The 19,921-nt window shown below is 35.3% G+C and overlaps 1 protein-coding gene across 1 annotated transcript; it reads right to left on the reverse strand.

The window, feature by feature from the left end:
* Positions 1–252: 252 nt before the first annotated feature.
* On the reverse strand, positions 253–16,729 carry LOC129248529 (uncharacterized). The gene is made up of 4 exons (XM_054888109.1): positions 16,377–16,729; positions 1,798–2,178; positions 1,542–1,688; positions 253–574 (listed from the first exon to the last, which is right to left on the reverse strand). Exons 1-4 carry the CDS (start codon positions 16,492–16,494, stop codon positions 420–422), a joined length of 801 nt encoding a protein of 266 aa, XP_054744084.1. The 5' UTR covers positions 16,495–16,729; the 3' UTR covers positions 253–419.
* Positions 16,730–19,921: the final 3,192 nt, after the last annotated feature.

The raw sequence follows: 19,921 nt of genomic DNA on the forward strand, positions 1-19,921 counted from the left end.
TTCCGCTCGACAATTTGAGAAGAGTGTCGTATCATATTTTCGGTATTCGAAATTAACCCATTTATTCGCTCAGCTGTTATTGGAATCCATTAAATATTTCTCTTGTGCAGTAAAGTGAAAAATTAATGCTTTGGGAGCAAGCCCTCCAACACAAAATGGCTAAATTTATCCACGACATAGAGCCCCGTGCAATTATAAGTTGGACTCCCATATCGAACAGACGCCGCCCGCTGATGTCAAATGAAATTTAAATTTGGTTTGATAAATTCATTGCGTATATTAATATGTACATAAGCATTTTGCCATAAAATTTAAATAGCAGTAATACAGTTAAATTCTTAACTCTATGAATATCTATGTATATACAAAAATTGTGAATATTCTGTCAAATAAATCCCTGAGTATTTTTATTAAAATGTTTAGTTCTTTTTAATGAACAAATCGAACGGTATGGCGCCCAAAAATAAATTCATCACGCGTAAGAACATCGGCTCCCAAGTGTCGCGTGTCTGTGGCAACATAACTTTGTAGACCTGACGCCAATATTGATTTACAAAGTCCAGAATAACAGCATCTAAAGGAGAGGGAAAAGGAAATATTATTAACAATTTTATGTAAAATATTAAATGAATGCATTTTCAGTATTCAAAATCAACAATTAAGAAAAAAAAATTTACTTTAACTTTATTAAGTTAAATTGTATTCAATTAAATTCATATAGAAAAATATTTAGTATTAAATAAAGTTAAAAATAAAGTATCAGAGCAAATTTTATCAAATTTATCCTTTGATTTAATCGAATTGGATCCAATTCAAATTAACTTTATTTCTTGTATTATTAATTTAAATTCGGTTTAAGTCATTTCAATTCAATGCAATTTAATTTTCTTTAATTCAATTCAATGTAATTTAATTTAATTTAATTTTTAATTTTTTTATTTTTAATTTCTGATTTCTTTTTTTTTTGTTTATTTGATTCCATTGTATTTTATTTAATTTCTGATTTCTTTATACTATTTTATTTTACTTGGTTTCTATTTTATTTTATCTATTTTTATTTCATTTTATTTTCAATATTTATTTTTTCTGATTTCTTTACTTTGCCTTTCTTGTTTTTTATTTGGCTTAATTATGTTTTATTTAATTTAAATTTTTTTAATTTTTGATTTCTTAACTTTTTTACCTATTTTTGTTTCATTTTATTTTTAATTTTTTAATTTTTATTTTCTACTTTCTTTATTTTATTAATATTTTATTTCTTTGTATTTTATCAAATTTTATTTTATTTTTAGATTTTTAGTTTCTGATTTCTCTTGTTGATTTTATTTTACTTGGTTTTCTTGTATTTTACTTAATTTTATTTTATCTCATTTTTAATTTTAGAATTAAAATTTTTTTTTCTTAGTTTTTTTTTGTATTTGATATTATTTTATTCTATTTTCTCTTTATTTTTTTTATTCAATTTAATTTTTTCAATTCTAATTAATTTAAAATTATCTACTTTAATTATTTTTGTCCATTGCAATACTTTTTTCACTTACTCAATGATGGATCTGGCACGAGATTGCTTGCATAGATTTGCATATCACCGATCTCCGGTTCGAAATTGAATTTCGTCAGCCGCAAGTAAGTGTGTCCGTCGCGCTCATAAAGTTCGCCTTCCGACTCGGAGCTCAGCAGAAGATCGGCTAATTAAAAATAAACAAAATGGGCGCTCTTATTTCTTCTATTCTCTTTCTCTACGAGTTACTATTATTCTCTCCCCCCTCTCTCTCTCTCTCTCGCTCTTATACTTACTCATAGTCACATTGAAGTAGCCCTTCGGTGTCATTTTCACTTCATTTATCTTCAAATCTGCCTTGTAATTACCCTCAACGTAGAGGCGTGGCATTTTGGTAACCAACTCCATGCGCACATTGTTGCCATCCAAATGGAAATTCACCTTCTGCACATCGCCCTCGCTTATGCCAAATACACGCACATTACGTACCTGCACACGGCCCTGAGCGAAACTGCCGCTCACATCAATGTTGTTGCGCTCAATAATGAAAGGGTCCATGGGCGGTATATTCAATTCCTTGATGCCATCCTTTAGGCGGGGAGTCAGCTTTTGAAAGGCGCGTTTGATGCATTCATTGATATTTATGTCGCCCTGTTCGCAGGTAGGTATATCAGCAGCTAAGTATACATAAATTCAAATGGAAAAAAAAGAATTAGTTAGCAGACGAAAGACTTAAGCGACGAACTCGCGCGCTTTTTCAAACATTTTTATTATAGCTAAAGAATTCGTTCTAATGACAAACTATTATTAAGCTCGTCATAAATGTTACAATAAATAATTTCAGGTGTGATCACTGCGATTAAAGCCAAGTGTCCTTGGCACACATACTGAAGTCGTTTGATATCACTGAGGTTAAATCGCAACCATTAACTTGGCGTAATAGCAGCGCTGCGCAGTGAAACGTGTCATTTAGAATCTAATAACTTTATACAAGGCACATCGAAATCTGAAATTCTAAACACAATAAACGATTCAACCGCTTTCGGCTTCGTTGACACTAATTTAATTAAGTTATGACTCAATTAATCGGTCGTGCATGTTTGAGTATCAGCATAAGTTGACCTATGCTTTGTTTGTGACTTTTGAAGTTTTTTGTTTCTTTTTTCAGAAATTCGGTTCTTTCGTCTTTCTAAACAAATAAACCTCAGAAGCTCAGAAAATCTTGATAAACATTTCGATAATCATACACCTACACACACACGTGCATCAAGGTTGCGGGTCTCCATTATAAAAATTATTGCATTTTATGACTTCCTTAGTAGTATTTCTTACTCATAGTCACATTGAAGTATTCTTAATATTTTTTCGGATTTTTTGATTTTTTGCCTTCCATCTTAAGATGTAATAAATTTTATAATTTAATTCCGTTGGCAAACCAGTACCGATTTTTTTTGTATGGGTTGGTTTTATTTGACTAATAAAGCGTTCTTCAGTAAGAGCGCTTCAACTTTTTTTTTTTGAATAAAACACAAACGGTTTGAATTTTAACTAATTTTTTTTTTCATTATCGAGTTTGAACATATACATTTAAGTATGAAATTCGATTTCTTTTGCATGACCACCGCGTGCACGTTTTACGAAGTCCAATCGTTGAACCCAATTTTCGACCACTCTTGCATAAATCGGCCGAAATTCCAGCAATTTCGCGTTCAATATTGCCTCTGAGCTCACAAATCGTCGCCGGCTTGTTACTGTAGACCAATGACTTCACATAACCCCAAAGAAAATAGTCTAGAGGCGTCAAATCACACGAGCGCGGCGGCCATTCGACCGGTCCATTTCTGGAAATAATGCGCTCATCGAACTTACTCTTCAACAAATCAATTGTAGCGTGTGCTGTGTGGCTTGTGGCCCCGTCTTGTTGAAACCACATGTCGTCTAAGTCCATACCATTCAATTGCGGCCAAAAATAATCGTTTATCATGTCGCGGTATCGATTTCCATTCACAGTAACGTGGCGATCGTTCTCGTCAACGAAAAAATATGGGCCAATTACGCCGCCGGCATGTAAACCGCACCAAACAGTGATTTTTTCGGGATACAACGGTGCCTCATGAATCACGTGTGGATTGCTTTCTGCCCAGTAACGCATATTTTGCTTGTTCACAAAGCCATTGAGCCAAAAGTGAGCTTCATCACTGAAGATGATTTTTTGGAAAATCTATAAATTTTCATAAAAAATTTGCACGATTATTTTCATAAAAAATTTGCACGATTTGCAATCGTTGCTCAAGTGTGTAGCGTTCCATGATGAAATGTATACTAAAGAAGTTTACAAATGACAAGCGAAAAATAAAAAATATTGCGTCGTTCGCCCTCCCTATCGGAAAAAAGTTGAAGCGCACCTATTGAAAAACGCTTTATAAATAATTCATAAGTCAGTAGTAAAAAATACAGCTATTCCCCTAAAAATTAGCACAAAAATAAAAAGCCAAAACAACATTCACTGCAAACACAGCTTTGAAGAAAATATTTTTGCATTTGCAGTTAATAGCTTGAAGTTGTATATTTTGAAAAATGAAATGAGAATCAGTACTTTGCGTGACTACCCCGAGCATCTACAGCACCTTGTAGTCTCCTTCTCATATTTATAGGTCTGGAAAAGGCGTTCAATCGAGTTCCAAGACATCTGGTATGGAAGGCACTTAGACAAAAACGCATTCCAGAAAGCACTGTAAATGTGCTGAAGGATATAAACTTACACAAGTCGGATGTGCTGGCGGGGTATCCGAGAAGTTTTCAATAAACGTAGGGGTACATCAGGGCTCGGCCCTCAGTTCGCTTATTTACAAACTGATTCCCTCAGTCCCCTTATTTTCAACCTGGTTGTGGATACTCTAACACGCAAACTACAAGATGCATTACCTTGGACACTGTGTTACGCCGATGATGTCGCGCTACTATCTGAGAATGCTGATGCTTTACAAAGTAAATTGTTACAGTGGGCTGAATTTTTGGCAACAAATGGCTTACGCATAAACAGACAGAAAGCAGATCACTTCACTTTCGCTTTCAATGATAGTGCCCAGATTCTGAAATTTCATATCGATGCTGAAACGATATCCACGTCTGAGAGTTGCAAATATCTTGGCTCCATTGTAAGTGACCGCGAAGTGCTGAACCGCATCAAACCGACTGGCAAAGGTGGCGCACAGTGTGCGTCTTGTGTGACAAAAAGAGGCCAATAAAGTTAAATGGCTAAATTTATCAACCCAACCTCTGAACCCATCCTCCCAACCATCCCACCATCACCTCTCCCCGCCCTCTCCTGTCATCCCATCGGTGTTCTCTTTTATCTCACCTCCTTTACAATGGTATCACAAAGAACGAACTCGTTTATCTTTGTTCAAGTGTGCTCATTCCTTGGGCAACCATTCCAACCTAACCTAACCCAGACCTGCAATGGCGTACGTCTCAGAATGCTGGCCGTTGTCTGCTAAACAGAAGCAAAATATCCATGTGGCGGAGATGAGAATGCTGCTATGAACATCGAGCGTCACAAAACTGCAATAAACGCATCAAAGGTAGCTGTCAAGTGGCTCGAATAACAGAGAAATCTAGAGAAAATTGCTTGCGCATATGGCACATTATGAGAGGACTGGAAGAGCTACCATCAATGGGACGTGGCCGACCCTCTAAGTCCTGACGAAACACCATAAAAACGATATGCAGTGAGGCGAAGTCAACGAAAGGATAACCCAGGATCGAGTAATAAAACTAATTTCTCTTGTCCGATTGATTTTAGATGAATCTTCAAAGACTTGTGATGATCGCCGCAAGAGACTCCTGGAGGAACGAGCTCCACACAAACAGCGACAATTATTTTTTTTTTTAATGTTGCTAAAGTCAAGTCAAATCATGATGTATCAATGCTATGTTTTTATTTTTGTAAAATAAAGCAAAGAAAAAACAAAAAAAAATTATTGAAAATCATCATTTTTTCGGGCCTCTGACTAACCCCTTAAGCCACTGAGTACAGAATATCACCAAAGCGCATGCCACAAGTAGAATGAATTACTCAGCCAATACCTACCGAAGTAGTTACGCGCAGAATATGCATGTATTTACATTAGGGTGCTCCATTTTTTTATATATTCCCCCCTCTAAATTGTATGACAAAAAAATCGGTCAACCAATTGTTTGAAAATTATTATTTGGCTTGACCAAGGAAAAACTACACTTCTCCGTGAATTTGGAGTAAAAAGTTTGTAGATCGATTTATTTAATTTCCTCTTCTATAAGAATTTACCTACACAAATGTCCAAAAAGTGATATCATATGCCTCATTAAACCAAACAAATTTTTACTATGTTTACGTGGCCTTTTGAAACCTCCAAAATTACAAAAAAATATTAAAAATTAGAAAAAAAAATATTTTTTAATCTCGTTCTTTTATATAGTTGTTTAGCCTTAGAATAAACTTGGGCTAATAACAAAAACAAAAATATCCTTTTTGAACAAAATTATCCCTTTTCTTTTCACCACCGTAATGTATGTATATCCACATATTTACTTATGTACGTTTATTCCAAAGCCTCATTTTCAGATCATTGATCCTTGTTGCGTAAGGCAAGAAGAACGACATGGGTAAAAAAATAAAAAAATATCAGATTAATATCTAAATAATGGCAAATCCACTATTTGGCGAATCAGTAAAATATCTGGAAAACATTTTTGGAAATTTTAGATCTACCTTTCAATAAATCGACATCAGTTAGTATCCTCACAAATTCCCTATTATTGTGGACTAGCGGGCTTCAAAAGATTAAAATCACAGTCCAGATAAATCTTTAATGATTATTATAGGACAAAACCATAAAAAGATGAATTGAAGATGAGGAAGGCCATCATCAAATCTTCCTCCTCCTCAATAGAAAACTGAAAGAACTCAGTCAAAGATAAAAAAATTCTAAACGAAAAAATCATTTTCACACATTTTCATATACCAAAATGCCTAAATTGTTGAGCTTCCTTCAAATTCAATTTTATTTTTAAATATTGAGAAAAAATATGGGAAGTATAATTAAAAAATTTTTTTTTGTTTTTAATTCAATTTTTTTTTAAATATTGAGAAAAAATAAATGAATTATTATTTTTTCACTTTTTTTGTTTTGAATTAAAATTTTTTTTTAAATATTTAGAAAAAATACTTGAAGTAATATTTTCTTTAATTTTTTTTTTTTTTTTTTGTTTTTTTCTTTTAAATTCAAATTTTTTTAATATTGAGAAAAAATATAGGAAGTATTATTTTTTTAATTTTTTTTAAATTCAAACTATTTAACCTGCCATTTTATGGCTTTTAGTTTTTGGACCATAAGTGTAAGTTCTTTTATAACAGAACATTTTCTGGTCTTCGTAACAATTATGGCACAACATTAATTATAAAATTTTTTTTTAATATTGTAACTTTTTTACTAAATAAAAAAAGTGATTTTGACCTTATTTAGACCATTACGCGCTCCATTGCTTGTCGCTTTGTATGCTGCAGCTGTCCAGTTCACAAATGTCAGATATGAGAGACGTACGACGCCATTTGCAAAAATTGTAAAATCTTCCGAGATGGTGATAATTTTGCGCCACCTTTTACTTAAACTTTTATTTCTTGTCCAAAAAAAGTCCATGTATGACAGGAAAGTAAGAAAAAAAAAATTATTTCTTGCATCGACTATTAGCTATTAGCACTTAGACTACTCATTTTGTCAAATTCAGATGACGATAAATAAAATTAAGTCCCTGGAAATGTCAATCATGCATGAATTTGCATGTCGTCGATTATTATATTATTATTTTATTTTTTGTCACAAAATATTATTTGCATGTCTCTATAAAATTATTTCCTTATTAAAACCACAATTTATGTCATACATATGGGTTTTCTCTCGCATGCGATTTTTTCACACGCTATCTAGTTAAACAAAGACAACCCACTGAGCTCCATTCACAATGCACACATACAGACATATAGTTATAAGTAATATACACTGTTGCTTGTTGTTATTATTTTGGAGGGGAGAGATATAACTGTTTTTATGTATTTATGCAATAAAAGTACGCGTACTTAGCACAAATTTATGAATTAAAACCGGAAATTGGTTGCACTCTTAATGACTGTAGTTTTTCAAGAAGTTTAGTGACATAAATTTCTTATAGTTGATTCTTTATAATTTAACAAATTATTGTTAATTTTTAGTAATTTTATAACAAATTATACAAATCAAGATTATAAATTTTCTACAAGATTTATAAAAATTCAACAAATTTTCATCCAAATTTGTTTTAAACAGAAGTAAAAAAAAATTTGGTCCATTAAAATTTAATATAAGAAATTTTTGCACTGCCTCGAAATTCTCATTGGTTTTTGATAATATTTACCTAAATATAACCTAGGAGTATATACATATGTATATGAATAATATGAAATAAAATCTACTGCTTTTATTTAAATTAAATGCGCTCCAAACGCGAAATGTCTGTCAAAGTCTTTTGTAGACAGGGCTAGGCTTGCGAGCTAAGCTTGACAGACGACAGCGTTAATTTGAATTAAAAGCATTAATGCGCATCAACTCGTGCATTACCACCATACTAATGCACATTTTATTTTTATTTATTTTTAATGCACATTTACTCAGGCGTCAACCCACGAAATCAGTGTACAAACTGTTATCAATTCCAATTTAATAACATCGACGATAATTACATCTATTTATAGAACTTAAAATTTTTTTTAAATCGCCAATGGCTCGTATATTAAAAAAAAATATTTAAAAAATAAAAATTAAAAGAATATACTCTTTTTATATCGGCAATTACGCGTATATTAAAAAATAAAAAAATCATTTTGCGCCTAATTATAGCAACAAGTTTGAACAACTCTAAGCAAATAGGTAAAAGCAGTAAAGATATAAAATAAAATATGCCGTTGCGGATCTATACCGAACTTAAATATGAAAACTCGTCAGGTGTTTGCTAAATGCACGAAATTTTCGGCTGTCAGATAAAAATTGCAATGCATGCTAGAGCATAAATGCCCGATAACCCTGCCATATCTTCCTCTGTTACGACAAATATACCCAAAGGGGTTAAGCTCATTTAGGCGGCTTATTGCTTGCGTTAATTTGCACTAAAGCCATCTAAATGCGCGTTAACACTGCCAGCTGACTACCCTATGTAGGTATATCTTGCAAAGTATCTTGTAAAAACTATAATATTTACATTTGTACAGGAGCTATGAATGTTAGCATTAACATTTTCTGTTAAGTCTGTTAGGGTAACAGACTTGAGTTACATGCGTTCTGAGAGAAAGCGTGCAATAATTGCATGAAAACTCGGACATTTAAATGCGATGTGTGTATATTTGTTAAGCGTAAACTGCAATTAAGACTTGTTAGAAAGAAACTGCTTTACGTCTTCATTATTGATTTTTTTGTGCGTGTACGAATGGGGAAAATGCAAATCTGACAAGCGCGAGAGGCGAGCTTCTATCTACCGTTAAGAGGTCTTCCTATTATAAATTTCTCGAGAAATTCTCATAAGTACTAAACTCCTGCACAAGCTCATTACTTTTTCTTTGAACACAATGTGATTTATTGCAATTGCCGATGTTAGTTTTGATTCGGTTTAGCAGATGATTAACATTCACTCCACAACAAATACATATTAGCAGTCTTGAAAGTCAATGAAGTTCACTCTTCTCTTTTGAGAATGAATGGCTGATCTGTTAACTATTTCCATTGCCTTTCGATCACAGAGCGTGGTAATAGTTGTAACACGAGAAAGAAACACGATTCATTCGATCAAATCGTTGCTTGTGTTCTGCATTTGGTTTTTTTTGTTGTTGTTGCTTTTCAAATGGTAGAAAATAAAACGGCGCTCCATGGAAGAAGGCGTAATTTTATTTTATTGATAAAAATAGTATTATAATTTTAGTTAAGTATGTACATATGTATTAAATATATAGTGAAATGGTTGTGGCTCCTCAAGTAGCACTAAAGCGCCATTATGATATATAAATATATAAAATTATTAATTATTATAGTGAGAAAATGAATTCCTCAGAAAAAAATCAAAAATGTTGCACTGTTGCGCTTTCGGCAAAGTTAAGATGCGATCGATTTCGCATTTCATATAAAAAGGTATGGTTTACATTTCAATTCCTTAGTTCTTTATACAAACATATGTATATTACGTTTAATCAATAAGTTTTTTTTTAACTCCCAAAGACGCTCTGCATTCGCGTGCAGCGTAAAAATCCCTTCCGGAAACACTTGGTCGCTTTCATTCGACAAAGACAAAATTGAAGTTTGCAGGATTTTCTAATTTATGCACCTAGCTTTGCACATATACATATGTACATACATATATAATACATACATAAATAAATACTTTTAAACTTAAATGTAGTTTTACAATAGAGAATAAAAAAAATCGTTGAATAAAGTAAACTCTTCTTCTTTTAACTGCATGGGTTATATTTTCTGCATAGGTAAGTTTCTGTCAACTTCACATGCAAATTTCGTGTTTTATGTGATGTAAAAAGGCAACATGAAAGTGTAGGTCCCTACATTTGTGGAATAACATGAAGACGCACGCCACAAACAGGAGGAGGAGCTCTGCCAAGCATCCAAAATTGGTGTAAGCGCCAATTATATATTTATATATGGTATTCGATGTGACTGGCTTTGAATCAATTGTGTTTCAAATCGATTATGTTTCAAATCTATTGTTCTTCAAATCTATTGTGTTTCAAATCAATTGCCCTTCGAGTTATCAGTAGCATGAACAACAAAAGCAAACACGTCTCTCACTGTAATGCAGTGTAGTGAGCTGCGCTCTCGCTCTTTGTTTACAAGCCCCTCGCTCAGGTGCTGAGTTGGTGTTGTGCAGATTATGTAGCGGAGCAGATTTTGTAGCAAGTGTCTTAAGACGTCAGATGAATGAATTGTTGCTGGAGCTTCACAAGTACCTTTATGATATAGGTATGATATATCAAATTTAACACTAGAGTACCAATGTTAGTCGATTCGTAGCACAATTTTTCGCTCACTTTGCCGATCGCTTTCAAGCTTCGTGCAATATTAGCTGCCGATGTTACATATGCTATTACAACAAGACTCGTATTCATACATATCGTGGCAGAAATTGTTATTGATTTGTTGTAATGAAGCTCCTGTTGGTAATTTCCAGCCTTATTTTAGCAACATCTTGTTTTCGATTTAAAGGTGATTGATTAGAGGTGAGTTTGTTTGTTTGCTTTTTTTGTTATTTCAGATAGGGCTCCGTATAATACGTGCCATGCTGCTAGAATTGAGCGTATCCAGAAAGTATTCTTACAATTCGTGTTAGGTAATTTACGCTTTTCGGATACTATCCCTACCTATGAAGCGCGATGCTTATTGATTAACTTAAAATCATAGCAGAACAGGAGATTTGATCTGTGGTGCTGTTTACTGTTTGAGGAGAGAGGATTTTCTTTGCTATACCGGACAGAGCTCGTCGTATTTTGGATTTATTCTATGTTGGTCTCTTAAAATGTCTTTATTATGCTCGTGATGCTCCTATTTCTAGAGCCTTAATTAAGTTTAACAAAATCTCTAAATTTATTTAGATAGATTTTTTTATTTTCAATGATCGCCTATTGAAATTTTTTAATATTTTTATAAATAGTTTAATTTTAATTTATTTTTTTAAGGCCTATTAACATGGCCTATTTTAAGGCCTATACAGATGAAATATGTCTACTTAGCCTATCAGAATCTGTTATAGGCATTGACTTATTAAGTAAATAAATAAATAATTAAAAAGCTTAAGAGATGAATTTATTCAAAAATGACCTAAAATGGCCATGCAATAAAAGCAAGTGTGCAAAATTTTTTTTTTCAACTTATTATTTTTTTAACACTAAATTCATGTGTGTGTTCAATTTCACTTAAAATTAAAACCTCGTCATTTGTAAAAGGTTAAATTAAGGGTGGTTAAATTTCAAGGGCTAATGTTCAATGTGAACCACACCTAAACGTCAAGTTTGTTCTTGCATTTCATTTGACGTTTTTTAATTTCAGACTAACTCAATTTGAACCATAGAAAGATACATAATCGAGCAACACGTTAAAGTTATTCAAGCTTATTATGGAAACGGGCGTTCAAATCAAAATGCATATCGCGCACTTCGTGATTTTTTGGCCATTTTAATCGTCCAAATGTGCGTACAATCGGAAAAATTGTGCAAAAGTTTGAGCAAACCGGATCTGTAGGAGATGTGAAAACACCAGTGCAAGCTCGTACAGCTCGTACAGAAAATATTGCTGCTGTTCGCGATGGTGTGGTTGAAGAACCGTCCACCTCAACTCGTCGTCGTGCCCAACTATTGCACCTCTCACGCTCGTCGTTGATGAACATTATGCATAAAGACTTGCAAGGTGCAATTGACTTAAGAACTGAAGCCTCTTCACCATTTCAAACGTCGTCAATGGTCAGAATGGTGGCAGGAAATGGCAATAGTGAATGACCAATTTTCGAAGAAAATCATCTTCAGTGATGAGGCACATTTTCACCTCAGTGGATTCGACAATAAGAAGAATTGCCGCATTTGGGCGAATGATAATCCAAGAGTGATTGCCGAAAAACCAATGCACTCACAAAGAGTGACTGTTTGGTGCGGTTTATGGGCCGGCGGCATCATTGGACCGTATTTTTTCCAAAATGGGGCCGGTCAGGTTCAGTTACTGTGAATAGTGTTCGCTATCTTGAGATGATAACGAACTCTTTATGGCCAGAATTGGAAGATATGGATGTGGACAATATGTGGTTTCAACAGGACGATGCCACTTGCCACACAGCTAAGGAAACAATGGCTCTTTTGCGCGAAAAATTTGATGGCCGAATAATCTCACGTCGCGGCGATGTCAATTTGCCGCCAACATCACGTGATTTGACACCGTTGGACTTCTTTCTTTGGGGTTATTTGAAAGAAAAGGTGTACGTCGATAAGCCAGCAACAATTCAAGATTCGGATGAGATAATTCGGCACATTAACGGCATAGAACCACAATTATGCCTCAGCGTCATCGAAAATTTGGACCATCGGATGGAGGTGGCCGATATTTTGTTCCATACGTAATTGATCCATACCAATATTATCATAATAAAAAGAAATGACAATAATTTCATAAAAAAATTGTATTTATTCAAAATCAGCACCGGCCCTTGAAACTTAACCACCCTTTATTTTTTAAATTTATTTAGTTTTATTCTTATTTAAATTTTTTATAAATGTACTTATTTATTTTTTTACACCAAATCTCAAAAAAAAATTTTTCCTTGCGAAAGTATTTATAAAAAATGAATTTTTAAAACTAAAGTAATAAAAAAATTGGAAAATTTTTATTTTTTTTCTGTTAGAGCATATGAAAATAATAATAATTGTTGATGAGGCAACGAAAAAATGAGTATTAAAGCCGTGTTAGTCGTATGATCTAAGAATTAGTATTTACATATAAAAGCTAGTATTAGTACGCTAGGGTAAAACTCATAAAACTTATTAAAGTTTGACATCATCCGAAAAAAACTATCATTTATTCCATTTAATGACAGCTGGCTTTTCCCGTTTCCCGTTTTTTAATACTCTTTAAGCCGGTTAGCAGAACAGCTAAAAAGTCGATCGCCTTATCAAATGCACAAATGCATATGCAAGTACTTAGATCTGTATGTATATATGTGCATACGAGTATATATGCCTTATATTTTTCAACTTGCTTGCCACGCTCGATTGCTCAGGCCCAACTGCACAAAACTGCAATTACATTGTACAATTACAAACATGCATCCATTATCTAAGCTGATTTGTGTCTCAAAAATGTAGTTAGCCCCTACATTGCAAAAACTATTCTACACACATTTGTAATAGATACACACACACACAAACACATATGTATTCTATTATAACGATTCTAGTTTTTTTACGCCGTCCGCCTTGGTTGACCCATTCAGAGTGCAAGCAAGAGGTCAAATGAAAAATTGTGTAATCGGTATTGAGTAATGCGTTGAGTAATGTGTAATTGTTATACTTTGCTATAAATCACTTTTTTTCTCCTCACAACCGTCATTGAAACTCGAATTCGTAGCATGGAGAATTTGTGGTTGAAGAAAAAACTCATGAAATTTACGATAGTTAAACATTGTTGCTATGCCTATGAATATTTTACAAGCTATATTCTCCTTTTTTTTAACTCACGCCGTTTTTGCTTCTGAGCAATAAATCGTAACCATTCATAGAATATTTTCATTCAGATTTTACTAAAATAGTTTCTATTTTGTGTACTGAAAATTTAATGATGATTCGAGAAAAATGTATGCACCAAAAAAAGTCGGTGCGGTTTCTGGGTTGGCGGAGACATCGAATTGTGCTTCTTCGAAAATGATGCCGGTAACGCTAAAACGTGTTAGGTGAACGATGAAAGTTATCGAGACAGAAAAAAAAACTTGTATGGCCTGAATTAGACGCCTTGACCTTAGAGAATATGCATCACTTGCCACACAGCGCATAAAACAACGGCTCTATCGTGAACGATGTTCCCAAAACGTATTATCCCAGGCAACAACGAAAACAAATGGCCGACGAGACTTTCATTTACCAGCATTTGACTTCTTTCTCTGTGTTAGAATTTTTTTTAGAATTTCTGGAAAGATTTTTGTGCGCCAGTGCAATTTTTTACCCATTTACATAGATAGAAAGATACATATATGAATGAGGCTTGCACTTCGACTTTATGGCCCTTTGTGCCCTCCACTCATCACAGTACCTCATCCAAGCCCAGTTCCCTTATTAAGCTCAAGATAGAGCTGGGTTGGATTGAGCGTATGAGCCTTTCCGCTGGCTGCAGTTGGCTAAGATGTCTCAACCTTCTCTGCGCTATAGCGCTGCATTCCAGGAGAAGGTGGGATTGGTCGCAGAAACGGGAGAGTGCAGATGACTTCGCAGTCTGCAGTGGCCTCTGAGGATGCCCGTAAGCATTCTCAAATTATTTTTTTGGATAGTTATGAGTTTTTTTAACCTCTTTTGGTTGTACGCTCCCAGTAAGGATTTCACCTGGCGTAACCCCATAGTTTGGTGCCCTAGCTCTTCACTCCTGAGCTTCTCCTTGATGGCGTGTTGTCACATGGCAAGGATGGGCTCGTGTTCTATTAAAAGTGAGGCCGCAGCCTCTCTCGCCAATGTGTCCACTACTTCGTTCCCAGTTATACCCCCTATACCGTATTTCTCCGAACTTCGAACAGATCTCTCTATCCGCAAACTAGAGTTTGAGAGTCGTGCTAGGACAATCTTTCCAAATAGGCAGGATTGGGTCAAGGGGAAAATCTGCTTCTATTTTATCTATCTCCTTTAAACCACCGTGTTTTTCGTGCAGAAGTCTTTGCGATCCTGCAAGCATGCAAAATGCTTAGGGAACGTGGGAGCAAGGGAGATATTAACATTTTCTCCGATAGTCAAGGCGCGATCTAGGCTCTGACGACGCTATGGTGCAGAACGAAATTAGTAAACTCCTGTAAGGACGAGATCAAATCTCTTGGTTGTGCAGGTAACATTTCTCATATCGAGGGTCCAGGGCATAGAAACATAGAGGGAAATGAAATTGCTGATAAGCTTGCCGTGAAGGGGATTGAATTAGCCTCAGAGACCTCCTACCCGGTTATCGGCATCCCCCTGACAGTTGTTAAAGGGGAACTGTACAAATTATTTCTCACGAAAACGCAAAAAAGATAGAGCTCCATTACTTCATGTGGTATTTCGAAAACCCTTTGGCCCCAGTACAATAGACGGAGGACGCCTCGCCATTCAATTTCCAAACTCGTAGCTGTGTTTACCGGTCACTGGACGATCGGCACATACGCGGAAAAGCTAAAGTTACCATTTAACCCCCATTGCAGAAGCTGTGGGGACCTTTCAGAGAAGGAGACTGTTGAGCACTTTCTCTGTAAATGTCCGGGTATGACAGCTAGACGACTAAAGTCACTGGGTGCTCCTCTCCTCGACGGCCTGGAGCAGTACGCCATCCTAAATCCAATTAATCGCCCCCATTATATCAACAGCTCTAGCCGGCTGTAGATATCTGCCTGTTGGAGGTCTCATAATGGTATCAAAACGGCGTTTTAGTGCTACTTGAGGAGTGCCAGACTGGGACTTCAACCATTTCACCTACCTGCCTACCTATACCCCTGTGTCCTGGTAGATTAAGTTTTTACCCAATTAGTCGTTAGCGAGGCAGTTTAACAAAAACAAAAAACTCGTTGGGAAAATACTCTGTTGCCCCTATTATTTTTTATGCCGATTGAGCCTTTATTAACTTTTTGGCATCTGTCGCCGGAATAGTCCGTGCGTACTAAAACTCCCTCTTATCACCAAGAACGGAATAATCCGGAATAATTTTTTTTTGTTAAAGTTTGAGGAAAATGAATAATTTTGGTATTTTTTTATATTATTTACTAGTATTTTTTTCACTTGAACAAACAGTAAAAGTCTTGTCTTGTAGAACTTTTTTTCTCATTAGAACAGACGGTAAAAGTCTTGCCGACGCAAGGCATTTTGGGTAGATCGCCCATTTCGAGCACTGAGTTGAATTTATTGATTGAAAACTGAAAATTAGCTCGTCATTTAAATGTTTGCATTAACAAATTCTAATAATTTTTGTGCTTATGTAATATCTCTTCTTTTTTTTTTTTTGCTGATAATACTTTTAACTTGCAATGTCTTGCCTTGTTCGCTTGTTCTTAAATTCACTTTCAAATTCACACTTTCTCTATCGACGCTCAGGACACTCACGCAATTCACTGACTGGCTTGAAATCAGGTAATTCCGGCAGCTCGGCGTTCACCCTCAATTGTGCCGCACTAAAACCAATTAGGCAGGCAAACAAAATCACCAACGAAACGCGCAACATTTTTACTATTTATAAATTTAGATGGAAAACGATTTTTTTTTTATTAAATTTTTGGTGAATTTTCTTCAAAGGATTCGCGTAAGATTCGCCTACGATTCGCCTGCCTCTTTGTGCTGGATCACAAACACGATTAGAACAAATTTTCCGTTTGCGTGCTTTTAATTCTATGGGAATCCGTGACTACCTCGAGACACGCGCAACAACACTGCAAATCGGTTTGAAAGCATCTAGAATTCATGCCGGCAGACACAGTGGTTTTTATTGCAAAACAGCGCTACGCTGTAGTACTCGCGCCCACCACCCTCTTCTTCACATCCCGAGCAAACGAGACACAAATGAAGTAAATATAATAAAAAAAAGAAACGATTTTTGAATACAATAAAAAAGTCACCGCACGAGTATACAAATATATACAACACTTGTCCGAGTACTCTGTTAGAATAATGAATAACTATGTTAATATTGGCTGGGCATAGTAATAATTAGGTTTGGCGAATAGACCGCATACATGCATACATACACACATACATAGGTACATCTAAATATCGAAACATTACCCACTGACTTGGTGCTTTATTGATTTGATGTTTGACTGGTTTTTGCAGAATAATATAACATAATTTTTTTTTTTTTGTTTAATTATAGCCGATCAGACGGCACTGAAACTCGCAAAGCAAGTGGCATTTTCGTCTTTAAATTTTTAATGCAAAAAACGTACACAGTGAGAGTGATTTTTTTTTCGATTTGCAGATATTGCTTCTGTTGAGGTATTCTTTAAGTAAATATGTGCTTACAACCCTCTGGAAATCCCTGGTTAGCCATACGCCGACATGTACCGGCTGATTATATTCGTATGGAGATGCATAAATTATAGAAACTATTGACGGAAGTTCTACAAAGAGTTTGCATATGCATATGCAAATATTTATTAAATCAATCTTAATTTTTATTTACCTACTTGCTCACATACTCTTGCAATAAAGACTTGCAATGACCCTGTAGGGAAATCTACTATTGCGAAAAAAAGCGTTCTTAGTAAATTTATAGATTAGGTTAGGTTATCTGGTTGTCCATGGGAGAACCCAGTTCAAGTAAAAAATTCAAATTTCATCTCTGGTGACACCATTCTACGAATAAAATGAAGAAAGACACAAAAGAAATGATGGGAGAGCGAAATTAAGTTTCAGGTTCATGGAGAGGACCGAACGACGCAAGGATGATAGAATACCCGGTAGCGCCTTCCGAATTCGCTCTGTCGTAAGAGCATAAACAAACAAAAGGAAGGGAAATTACTTATTTGTCAAGTGGAATAGTAGGCGAAAGCAATGGAAACAACCAAACACAAGAAATTATACGCAAACACACACACCTTTTCTTTTCACGGCATCTTCCACATAAAAACGCAAAAAACTGCATTTGGAAGCTTTATATTAATTTGTGCTTTCACAATTTAACACACGGCTCTTCGTTTTCATTAATTTGTTTAGTTTATATAACCAAGCCATTCACTGAATTTTCACGAACATGTAATTTCCCCTCCTTTTGTTTGTTTTGTATTGGTTAGGGACCTGGATCTCGCGAAAAATTCTCAATTCACCTTGCTCACACACGATGGAGAGAGTCATTAGGTGGCGCCAATCGTGGTACCGCTACTTTGCTCTCAGCGAATTCGGCAGAATCGCTGTGTGTGTGGAGTCCACTTGTGCAATTTATGCGTATGTTGTTTGTGTGAATTCTTCTTTTTCTTGGATTCCTGTTCGCATTTTCATATCCCTCTCATGCAACTGCACCGATTTGACGTCCCGCACTTTCTGATAGGTGTACTATTGTTTCTATCATTCTTGATTCCCACACTCGTCCAATCAGTCATTGTTGATATAACCAACACAACCTCACTTATGTCATAAGCAAACCGCTATCAGATCCCCTATTACCCCAGCAAATCAGCTCATTCGTGCAAAATCGCTGAGAGCCGGTTAACAGTCGATGTGTAACTACTCTTTTTCTTCTTACTACTTTTTTCTCTGTTCGGTCTTCATTTAGGCTTGTGGGGAAATCCATGAGCGTCTCATAAGAGCATAAATTACTATGAAAATTTTTTCGCTTCTTCTTCCGTTCATACTAAGTTTGACTTAGCAATGCACTTGGAGTTGTAAAATGTTCCCTGATTCATCAATTTTTCGATTACTCGGAGCTAGCATTAATTTGGGCTAATAACATCTAACAAACACTTTCTCAAAAGCTTCTAACCAGACGCTGTAAAATAATTTATACTGTATCAGAATAAAAGAACCGGTTTTTTTCTTGTAACTTCAAGATATGCTTCGCTCTGCTTTTTGCTGCATAATAATCCCACTCAAGGGTTACGACGCCAGTACTAACTCAGGTTAGTGTCGTTCGAAACTTTCCCGTAAACGCAACCAAACAAAAATGAGTGAGAAGTACACGAAGCGTTTCGAGGCGGTATTTTTATGCAGGGCCGAAAAGGGCCTACAAAAGTAATTAAAAAATCAAAAAAGTTTGTTGTGATGTGGTGTATAAATGACGTCCGAGCGCGGCTTGAAGCGAGTGACGAAAAAAATGCAGCATAAAATGATCGTCTAACTTTTTAAGCGGGAACCTTCTTTGCCATACACGCACAATTCTTGCTAAAAAGGGAATAGATATGAGTATCAACACCGTCAAACGACGATTGAAGGAAGCGAACATATCATACAGTCCCACATCGTCAAAACCACTACTCTCAAAACCTACTACTCAAACCGCTAACTCATTTAGAAACAACAAAACAAGAAAATAGCGTCACAGTAATGGACTGCCCTTCCCAGTCCCCAGATGCCATCCCCTTTGTAAATGTGTGGGGAATTATGAAAACGCATCTTGTCGAAAAGATAGTCCGCGATTTAAAGCAACTCGTGCGTCAAGTTCGCAAAAACTGGTCCTCTTTGTCGACGAGTTACGCAGAAAAGCTTCAAAGCATGCCTAGAAGATGTCAGGCTATAGTCGACAACGATGGAGACTACACAGCTTATTGAGTGATTGCGACTCGTAGTTTTGTGCATACTTTTATGTAAAACAATCACAATATTTCCGGGGTTCTAAATGAAATTGAAAAAAGTGCTAAAAAGTAAATAAAATTATTAAAAAATGCAGAATATACAATAGCTTGAAGCGTCAGGCACCGGCACAAAAAAAGTTGAAGAAGGCATACCCCGGATACCCGGATATGCAATGTAGGTTCAATTGTTTTTGAGTTATAGAACCAAGGGTGATATTTAGCTTCCCCCCAATTTAGCGAAAGTGCATAAGAAATTGCTTTGGCCTCACTCCAATACTTAATAGCGGTCCAAAGCATTAGAAAACTGTAAGAAGCACTCCATAGAATCATCTGTAAAGTAGTAACCCAATTTTCTTGATCTTCAAAGAA

This window comes from Anastrepha obliqua, chromosome 5 (assembly GCF_027943255.1).
Source record: "Anastrepha obliqua isolate idAnaObli1 chromosome 5, idAnaObli1_1.0, whole genome shotgun sequence".
NCBI classification, from domain to species: domain Eukaryota; kingdom Metazoa; phylum Arthropoda; class Insecta; order Diptera; family Tephritidae; genus Anastrepha; species Anastrepha obliqua.